Below are 11,851 nucleotides of genomic sequence, written 5' to 3'. Positions count from 1 at the left end.
AGAATTTATTGCATTCACATCTGATAGCATAGATCACACCTACACTTTTACATGTAAAGCTGCCTTTCATTTGAAATTTTTTACCATTTATTTCTTCAAAAGTTTTAGTTATATATTGACATATTGAACATTTACCACATGGTTTAGTGCCTATATCCAAACTTAAATTTCTTATTGCATCATTTGGCGTTTTATACACACTATGTACCAAAAAATCTTTAAGATTCCTACCTATTTTGTAGGAAGATTTAAGTTGTAAATTCTTAAGTGACGGTGTGTCTCTCTTTATTATATTCCAGAAGCCAACAAACATTTTTTGCAGTTCATTTGAGAAGATAGCGTGTTTCGACACAAAGACTATAATTTGTTCTAAATCCCATTCTTTTTTGTTATTAATCCTTAATTCATTTCTATGTCTATTATTATGTCTCATTATTTTCTGTCCAAACACTTTATTTAGCTCTCTAGAACCAATTGTTCAGAATAGCCTCTTTTAATGAACATGTCACTAACTTGAATGGTTTCTCTTTTAGCCTCTTCTACATCTGTGAATAGCCTCTTAATTCTTAGAATTTCACCATATGGGAGAGATTGTATTGTAGGTACAGGATGACAGCTATTAGCATAAAATATATGACTGGGCTTGTCGAATTTTCTAAATATTCGAGTTATAATATTACCCTCACTTGTCCCTTCCAGCATCAGATCTATGTAATTAACTCTATTTCCTTGTTGCAAACCATCATATTTGATCAGAAATCTACTGTTATTCAAATAATCAATAAAATGTATTACTTCATTTCTTCCACCTTTACAAATACATATCAAATCACCTATATATCTAAAGTAATTTATAACAAACTGATTATAAAATGAACTTCTATAAATGTAGCTATATTCAACCAGACCCATAAAGAGGTTAGTATACATTGGGGCAAAAGCCGCCCCATCGCTGTACCTTGTAGTTGTTGATACAGCTTGCCATCAAATTCAAAAATACTGTTGACCAAGCAAAAGTGAATTAATTATGTTATATATTCAGTTTGAGGAGTATCTCCCATAAAATAGCTAAGAGCCTCCATACCAAAGTGATGTTGTATACTGGTATATAAACTTGTAACATCTATCACCAAAAAATACATATATGATGACCGAGTTATTTGTGATAGTTTCTTCAACAAATCCATTGAATCTTTGATATATGCCAGTAAGTTTACCATATATTTAGCCAAACATCTATGTAAAAAACAGCCTATTTGATGTGTAAAATAAACTGAGTCTTTCACAATCGGTCATCCTGGTGGATGGACACAGCTTTTGTGTATCTTAGGAACACAATAAAATCTAGCAATTACACTATCTTTGCTGCTAAACTTATCATAAACATCCCTTTTAGCAAAATAATTTAAACATAACCCTTTTTGCATCAAACATTCATATTCATGCATATCCTGCATATATCTTGTTTCTTGCACTTGACAATATGCTTCAGTATTATTAAAATGTTGCATACACATTTTATAGTAGTCATGATTCCTCATGACTACTAACTTGCCCCCTTTATCAGAGGGCTTAAACACTAAGTCTTGTTGCTCACTTAGTTGTTTTAGACTATTCCATTCTTGCTTGGTCATATTATACATTAAGGCTTTCTGAATGAATTAATTTAACTCTTTTTCTAAGGTCACATTTACAGCTGTATTAAAACGCAAATATTGTCATTCTTAGCAGGTGGCATGAAATTACTATTAACCCTGATATTTGAAGTATCTAATTTAATATAAGCATTTGTATCCATATCAGAGTTACAGGAATAAAAACTTTCATTAAATTCTGAATCACTAACTTCATTTAGTGCAACACTTTCAATATTTCTAGCTTGAAAAAAATATTCCTTAATATGCATTTTTCAAACAAGTTTAAAAATTTAAAAACTTGGCAATCCAACGAATTAACGCACCAGTACCAATAATGTAAAAAACTTTCGGTAAAACAACAGGTACTTGTGCAAAAACGAGGGGAGAACAAAAGTCTAAAATTTCTTCTTATATTCAAGCAGCTAAGTCAAGTTGAAATTGAAACAAAACCGTTTATTCACAGCATGTGGGAGTACAGGGATAAGCGCTTTCGCTAAATTAGCTTCTTCAGATCCTACAACCCTCCAAGTAATTCAGCACTTTATATAGTCTACATTAATTCATTCAATAAAATAATTAAAGATAATTAGATGTGTCATAATTGAGAAAAACAAACATTACATCACATAAATTCTTCCAAGAATATATGTAAACATAGAATAGCACAAAACATTATAATAGATGGTACATTGTATAAAATCCTTCTTTAAAAACATTATATAAAAACATTATTGTATGAAAATGTATATAAAATATATGAAAGACTATTATATGACATATAAAAATGTATTATGTTAATGTGTCAGAATAATTGATGCTATCCTAAACTATTACTATGTGAATAATAAATAAATATGATAAATATAATAAATATAATAAGTGTAAAAAATGATGATAAATATGTTGAGGTATGTATACAAGATGTAGGTGAAAAATATATATGGTGGAGAAAATACCTTCCATAGGGAATGCCTTGAATATATGAATGTATGTATATATAAAATGTATGAATGTACATGTATCTAGTGAGAATTATTTAGTATATATAAAATATTGAATATGCTGAAAGTGTAAAAAGGGTATGTATGAAATGTGTGCAGAAGAATAAAACTTTGGTAGGAATAATTCCCAATTGAAAGTATATGTATATGTATAGATAAATGTATGATATATGTATAAGACTATTAAAAAATATATATATAAAAAATGTGTGTGAAAAATGTGTATAAAATATGTATATGTATGTAATATGAAATAATGTTATATATGTATATGTTTATATGATATGAAAAGAATGTAATGGTGTTTAATAAATAAATATTAATATCAATATTGTATGTATGTACATAATATATTGAATATATATGTGCCAGAAAATGAATAGAATGTATTGTAAATTAAGTGGGTATGTGAAAAATCATAAAGATGTGTGTATGATTTGGTATATTGGTGAAAGGGTGTAAATGTCTGTGAAAGATGGGGTATATATATATGTGTACATGTATATGTTATTATATTATTTGATGTGTCTCCGTTGTCTAAGATGAGGTTTAATTGATGCTCTTTCATTTAAGCCATGCCCTTTGTCAGCTCTAAGTAAGATGATCCAACCACTTTCTCTGCATTCTGTGTAGCACCTTATATTTCCTCCTCTTGTATTTGGTACTATCACTTCTAATACCCTAAATGTAAATTTATGGGAATCTCCTACTTGTGATATGTGTTTAGCTAGGGCGTTGTTTATGTTTTTCTTCTTAATGTTATAGCAGTGTTCTCTTATTCTATCTCGTAGGCAACGGTTAGATTTGCCTACGTAGAATGAATCAATATTCGTCAAAGATACCCACACCTCCAGGTTGGTGGCACAGCACGAAGCATCAGAGACTATCCATGTGCAACTAACAGTGGGTAAAACTGCCTTCCAGTTTATAGCCTGCTACAGACCACCCTCCCAAACCCAGGAACCCCACTCGGCCTTCCTGAGAACACTGGAAAATATGAAGGTCTCTCCAAACACCATTATATTGGGCAACCTCAACTACCCAAACATAGACTGGGAGCATTACTCTAGCTCCAACACCCTAGCCCAAAGGTTCCTAGAATTTATAAACTCAAATGCTATGGAACAACTTGTTACCACTCCCACAAGAGGGGAAAACATACTGGACCTGATCATCACCAACATGGGGACTCTATGCTCCAGACCAGAAGTGTATCCTCACTGGTAAGATAAGACCATAAACTAATCTCACTGGATATTCACATCCCGACCCCGACCCCACCCCCTGCCCAGAAAACCACAGTGAAAAACTTCTCTAAAGCAAATTTCACACTCCTCAAAACTGAGGTGGAATTCTTCAAAGCCCCTGGGCCTGTGGAAAATATGGCCCAGACTGCAGAATCCTTTATAAACGCATTCTATGAACACCTACAGGAATGCATGGATCATGCAATCCCAAATAAAACCAAGACCCAATCCTCCAAAGGCAGACGTCCTGTCTGTTGGACCCCAGCCATAAACAAACTATACAATAGAAGGAGGAAGCTACTACATGATAGAGCAAAATCCCAAAAAGGGAAGGCATCTCTGATCAGTATTAGCAACAAACTACGGGCACTCATAAATTCATCTAAGGCCAGCTTCGAGAGAAAAATTGCACAGGACACTAAGGATAATCACAAGGCTTTCTTTAGTTATGTTAGAAACCTGGGTGGGAATTCCCAGATATGCTCAGAATTAGTCCAAAATGACAAAAAATACACTGAACCCACAGACATTGCCAACATCCTAGCTGACAGGGTCAGCGCAAACTTATCCCCCCCTCCCCACCAAAAGGGCAAATATCTATCCCAGCAGAGTGCTGCCCCCCCTGACATCTCAGATGCTCAGGTAAGAGCCGCCCTCTCCAAAGCAAAAAACACAGCATCAATGGGACCAGACGGTGTCCCGGACTGCGTCCTACATGAACTCCAAGAAGAGCTAAACCCAAACATAAAACTACTGTTCAATCTCAGCCTTACTACAGGATATGTACCTAAAGAGTGGCGTACAGCAACAGTGGTCCCTCTCCACAAAGGTGGTGCCTCAACGGATCCTGGAAACTATCGCTCCATAAGCCTGACTAGCTTGGTCTGCAAAGCTATGGAAAGGATCATCATGGACCACATAAATAAAGATATTGGGGACCTACAGATACTGGATCCTACCCAGTTCGGCTTTGTTAAGGGCAGATCCTGCCTCTTAAACCTGGTCGATTTCTTTGAAACAGTCACCAAGGCCATTGATGAGGGGAAGGTGGTCCACACAGCCTACCTGGACCTCGCAAAAGCCTTCGATACAATACCCCACTCGGGCATTATAGATAAGCTCACCAGCTTAAATATAAACCCCTATGTCACTAAATGGGTTGCAAACTGGCTCAAGGACAGAACCCACATGGTTAGAATTGCTGGAGCCATGTCAGACTCCAAACCAGTTACAAGTGGCATCCCACAAGGCTCAGTCCTGGGACCTCTCTTATTCGGTATATATTTCTCGGAGGTACGGGCCAACACGGAAGGACTGTGGCTGACCAAGTTTGCAGATGACTGCAAACTGGGTACCATAATCGACTCTCCAGCCAACACAAGCATCCTCCAAAAGGGCCTCATAGAAACAGACAACTGGTGCCAGAGCCATGGCCTCAAGCTAAATGCCAAAAAGTGTATAGTCATCCCCTTTGGCAAAAACAAAGTGCCCACAAATTACCACATAGGTGGTAATCCATTAAGTACAGAAGAAATAATTAGGGACCTGGAGACCCAAGTTGATAGCAATCTCTCATTTGACAACCACATGGCCAAAGTGGTTAGAAAAACATTTTATATAGCCCACCTAATCATGAAGGGATTCACATCTAGATCAGGGGAGGTCATCGTGCCTCTTTACTCATCCCTCATCAGGCCCATAATTGAGTACAATGCCCCTTTTGGGATGTACCTTACCAGACACCTGCAGCAACTGGAAAGACCCCAAAAGTACCTCACCAAGTAGATCAAAGGGCTCAAACAGATGCCATATGCTTCCCGGTTAAAGAAACTCCAGCTCTACTCAGTGACATACCGCCTGCTCAGAGGCGATCTGTGCCTGATGTATAAAGCCATGTCCAACCTGGAATTAATGGACATGCTGCCCCTCATAAAATCCAAATCCCATCGAGCTACGTGCTCGAGAGACTTGAACCTCAGCACTGAAATAAATAGGACATGCTGGAGGGACAGATTCATAACCCAGAGGCTCCCTTCACTCTGGAATAAAATCCCAGTCCAGGTTACGCAGAGTCCCTCATTGACTCTATTCAAGAGGAATCTTGATGAGTGGATGGGAGATCTTAGGTTTACCCCGGGTATTACTTCTGTGTAACTGTTAGACAGAGGCACAATATACTAACCTCGAAAAAGGGCATAGCAAAATTAATTTAAAATGGGTGGCGAAAGCCAAACACACTCTGGCTAGGCTTGTAAATGCCCTAGGGCAGATAGCCTAGTATAAACCTATGAACCTATGAACTTAAAATTTACTACAAAATAGGTAGGAATCTTAAAAACTTTTTGGTACATAGTGTGTATAAAAGACTAAATGATGCAATAAGAAATTTAAGTTTGGATATAGGCACTAAACCATGTGGTAAATGTTAAATATGTCAATATATAACTAAAACTTTTGAAGAAATAAATGGTAAAAAATTTCAAATGAAAGGCAGCTTTACATGTAAAAGTGTAGGTGTGATCTATGCTATCAGATGTGAATGCAATAAATTCTATGTGGGAGAAACGAAAAGAAGTTTAGCTGAATAAGTTAAAGAACACATAAGAGATATAAAAAATAATAAAATAGTTAGTCCTTTGGGAGAACATAGTATTGTTGGACATGGAGGGGCTCCTTTAAAATTTAAAGTTACAGTGTTAGAACAAATTAACTCTAATTATGTAAGTGAAAGTAGGGTAAAATATCATCTGAGAAAGAAAGAATCTATTTTTATTTTAAAATATAATACCTTACAACCCATGGGTTTAAATAGGGAATGTAACTGGAAGAGTTTTATGTAATATTCATGTATTATTGTTTTTAACATTCGTTATAGAGTTTAGAATGTAAAATGTTGTTCTTATTGATATTGTATATAAATGTTATGTTTAGTTTAATTCATTACTCTGTAAAGGCTTTTTGGCCGAGGCGCTACGAGGTTACACTGTGAGGTTATATTGATTTTTGGGCTGCTTCAGCTATATGCAATTGTGATTTTATCATACTACCAACTGCTGTTCCAGTTCGTTGGTCTACTAATCTGCGGATTTTCTTCACTGATGCTGCTTATCAGCTTCTGCAGTCGCTGAATAAACTACACTTTTGTTATATATTCTAAGAAGTGGAGTTCCTGGCATGTTGTGGTTTTTATAAAGAAACTATTGATATTCATTCTAAATTATTAAATAAAAGTAAATTACCCATCCCAGTAAGGAATCATTTTGCTGAGAGAGTCATATGATCCAGCCAAGCTCCATCACATAATGCTTGAGAAGGTCCTGTTTAAACTGACTTAGTTGTGTACATTCACAGAACATATGAATCCAATTTTCAGTGACAAGTTTTTACATCCAGTACTCGGACTGATAGCAGGAGATATACATCTAAGTCTAAAAGGCATATAAAAGTGCAAGAAAAAACACTATCATCCAAAAATGCAAATTTCCAATATTTAGTGGCATACCTTCTTGCTAGTAGCATTACACATACCCGGGGATGTGTCAGTTCTGTCTCCCAGACAAATCTAAATGTATTGTTTTCCTTTATTCTGACCCCTACTGGTACCTTATATTCTGTTTACAGTGTTCTTCCAGTGTACCTATGTAATAATCCTGCCAAAGCTGCCAATCACGTTGATCTACAACAGTAATTTTCAATACTTCATTTCCTTTTCTATCATATTTTTTCTCTTCTCACCACTCTCATCACCTTATAAGTTTAAATAAATTGAACTTACAATATTATCTTTTGCCTTTTCTTTAACAGGATAGTCATCTGAAAAGGAAAAAAAAATAATTAGTAAGTGATAATATATATTTATGTTAAATCATATAATTTAGGAAATACCAGCTGCTTAAGCCATCAAGTGTTGACTATTTTTCTGTCTGCAGGATCTGCTTTGGAACATGGTTAACCAGCAGCCTACATTTCTTTGCTTCTCCATTGATATGGTTATTATATCTCAGCCTGTATGCATTAATAAACGTGTGTTCATTAAACAGAGAATACCACATTAACAAGCACGCAAACAGTACAATTTATAATATAAAAGTTTCAGATACTAAAAGCAATGTACTTTGTATTCTTTTTGTTCAAGGACTTCATAACAAAACAACCATTAACAGCTCAAACTCTGATCAGAACATCGATAGTAATTTGTAGAAAAAGAGTAAATCTAAGGCCGAAGCTGACAACACTGTACTTAAATCATGACTTTTGAAAGGTGTATTTACATATGAACCAGTCTGTCATGCAAACACGTGAACAAAATGAATGTGTGGGAAACAGCCGGTGTAAAATATGGCACATTTTTTCATGCGTTTGCCCATTTTTCAGAAAACAGAGGGTATGTACATAAAATGAAAACTCATTTTGTTGTAAGCAGAAAACAAGAGTAAGGGATGACAGCAGATGCTGGAGATCAAGTTTGTATTTTAACCTTCTGTCTAACTGCTGCAACCCTAGCCTAATGTCAAAGAGGGCTGAACTTTCAGTTTGATAACATAATCCATAATACATATTCTCACTGTTTTCCATACCTCTTTTTGACAATCCTGCCATACCTCTCATCTTCTTCACTCACATATTCTGAACAAAGCTAAAAATAATTGGGTGGGGAGGTGAGGGTCTGAAAGACAAAGATCAAAAAGGTTCAAAATCCCTTGTTATGTGAATAAAAATTGTTTCTCCGATCATGTTTTCCTCCAAGGTTGAGTAAATCTCTTTTAGAGATGTTATAGATGGTAGTTATGCTATGCTCAATTTTAAAAACATGCTGGCAATAAGATAACAGGCCATACCCTTTTAGAGTCTCAAATAGCTAAGTATAGACTTTTTGATGATTTTTGTTGTGGGATATAGAACTGGAATAAGTCTAAAGTCTTTGCAGGAGGTAGTTGTGGGGATAATGATGATTACTGAGTACTTAAATTGTTCAGCAAATAAGGCTATTGTGAAAGAGTGTAAACATATGAACCAGAGGTTTGGATAAGAAGTATGCTGCCATACATAGAAAAAAGCCTGATGCAAGCTGTGAGGTTAGGACTGGGTTTCTCTTTGAGTGTTTAGTTATAGTGGTTGTATTGCTAAGGGACGCATGTTATTGCAAAGATGAAACTGTGACTAGTAATAATTATGAAAGCAGGATTTTAAGATATGTTTTGCTCTTATTTATAGATCCAGTGATACCAGAGGTAGTATACGTAGAGGAAGGTGAAACTAGGATAACGCCCCCACAATGTAGGTGCAGGGGGCATCAACAACCTACAAAAACATACTTGTAAGCAATGCCTTATACAATTATTGCCCTTCACAATTTTGGCATATGTAATTCCAATATCAAGCCATGATGTTATTCTATTCAAAATTTCAATAGATATGTCTCAATCTCAGTTTAGACTGATTGCTGTATCACAGAAAATGTATTCTCTGAAGGATTTACAACATCCTGCTACTCAAATTCAAATATACTGAATAACGGAAGTGTATGTGTGTTGCAGTATGTACTTCTTCATTCTTCTCAAACATAATTACATATGTCTTCTATTTCAAACTCTCCTCCTTTAGCTCTCCTTTTTATCAATATGGAAATTGCAATAATGTTGACCAGCAAGACTCTCCAGAAGAAGCAAAACTGGGAAATGAATCACTCACTCATAAGCTACTAAGTATTTTCAGTAAAGTGAATTTTGACTTGTCTTAATTTATTATTTGTATTTTATGTCTAGTAATATAAATTTTCTGCCTTATGTCATATATATATATATATATATATATATATATATATATATATAAATAGTTAGTTTAATCTACCTTTGCTTCCTGTACTGAGTACATTTCAAGAAATTATGTGAGGAAGAGATAAAACAATTGTGCAAACTAGTAAACCAAATACTGGACTGAGAAGAGCACACACTGAATATACAGTCTTTTATTTACAATGATTTAACGCTGTAGTAATAGCAATGGCATTTTCATCCAAGTATCCCTCAGACTTCATCAGACAAAATGTTTAAACAAAAAACACTTCCCCTTATATACATTCAGTAAAAGTAATTAATGAACTGATTAAAATCCTTAAAATCATACAATCATAAAAAACAACTCTCAACAAGATCTAACCTTTCTGCAAAGAATGTATATAACCTATTGTGAATATCCTATGTTCACACTTTTATCTTACATAAAAACACTTGTAAAAATATATTTATGTAAATATAAAAACAGACAAAATACGTATAAAAATTATGTGTTAAAAACTATGTAAAATAGTAACCTAGTGATACTATAAAAATATGTACACCTAAACTGTTACTTCATATTAATTGTATGTAAAAAATAAATAATAATAATAATATTTATTTAGTCACAAAATTTAAAACTGCATATTAAAGCTTCGCTGATCTAAGCTTTAGAAGGGGTAAAATAAAAATGTGATAATTTAATCCAGGGGATCTATTAGCTTCCAATGTAACCTGCCAAAACATTTCTCTGAACTCTAGTTTGGTCTCCCAAGGGCCCCCTCTTATTTCCCTTGGAACCATCTCTATAACAAAGAAAAGAAATTTGGCCTTGGTACATTCTAATGTATGTCGATACAGGACATTTGTACTACATCTTTTCTTTACATCATTTAGATGTTTATATATTCTACGTTTCAGATTTCTTTCCATTTTACCAACGTAAAAAGCATCACATGCTTCACAGGTAACTTCCAGTTGTGCAACCTACCTAAATGAAAATTTTATAAAATGAATAAAGAAGAAATGGATATTTTATTTGGTTTTAGGTTAATGAAAGAAGTTAGATTTATGAAAGATAAGAGTTGTGGTATGGAAATGGGCACAAACACACATAGACTGAAAAAATTATCTCCATATTATAGTATATTAATACGTATGTGAAAGTAACACAAAGAGGTAGATTTAATCTGTCGATATGTTTATTTTGTTATTTTTGAAAATATATATAATAATGATATTGATTTTCAGACATATGACATATGATTTTTTAAAAGTGGAATATCCAAAATTAGCCACTTTTAAATTTCACAGAAATCCTAGTGACCCTTCATTTTTACCAATTTTGCCTACTGGTCGTTCTATCTCTCTCTCTCTCTCTCTATATATATATATATATATATATATATATATACACACACATATATATATTCTAAGTTAAACACCATTACACAGAATATCTCCTCTTATATCAAAGATTCATGGCTTTTTTGAGTAAGCTGAGTAAAGTAGTTATGGCTGATACATAGAAAAATGTAGTTATGGTTACTGCTGAAATTACCTTATACTCTGAGATACCTCAGGAAATGAATATCGAAATACACAGGATTTTTTCTCTAAACACTATTTTAGCACTCAGTAGATTAATATGCTTGCTGTGCTAGAACTAGTCTTAAGCAATATATATATATATATATATATATATATATATATATACACATATATATATATATATATATATATATATATATATATATATAGCTTTAGGTGATTAGGTTTCAGTGAAATGAGGTTTAGGTGAAGTGATACGTACCCATATATATATATATATATATATATATATATATATAATATATATATATATATACATACATACACATTTAGGTGGTTTATACAATTTAAAAACAAATTAAAGGTATGGTGATGGGAGAAACTGTAACCCCCATCTTTGATAATTTAGTGTTAAATAAATGAAAAAGGGCATGGCTATATAATACTGAATTTTATAACTTAAGTTATATGTACATTTTATTGATGATATGCTTTTTCTGATGGATAGGCCGAGTAAAATGGTATATAAAGTTTAGCACTGGTGAAATTCTACATTTTATGTGTAAGAAAGGTGGAACAAATGTATACTTCTTAGATGTTGATTTAACTTTTGATGGGTGTCATCGATGTTGTCAAAT

At 33.8% G+C, this 11,851-nt stretch overlaps 1 protein-coding gene across 2 annotated transcripts in view; it reads right to left on the bottom strand.

Annotated features, from left to right (window-relative positions):
* LOC122811888 (delta-like protein 1) overlaps nt 1–11,851 on the bottom strand; it is a 540,266-nt gene that overhangs the window by 81,143 nt on the left and 447,272 nt on the right. For both annotated transcript variants that reach the window (XM_044084029.1, XM_044084030.1), the window contains one exon: nt 7,661–7,698. In XM_044084029.1, the coding sequence (XP_043939964.1) occupies nt 7,661–7,698 (38 nt within the window). The remainder of the gene's footprint in view (nt 1–7,660; nt 7,699–11,851) is intronic.

Source organism: Protopterus annectens, chromosome 9.part0 (genome assembly GCF_019279795.1).
Source record: "Protopterus annectens isolate FY-2018-M chromosome 9.part0, PAN1.0, whole genome shotgun sequence".
Classification (NCBI taxonomy): domain Eukaryota; kingdom Metazoa; phylum Chordata; order Ceratodontiformes; family Protopteridae; genus Protopterus; species Protopterus annectens.
This window is presented reverse-complemented; position numbering and strand designations above follow the sequence as displayed.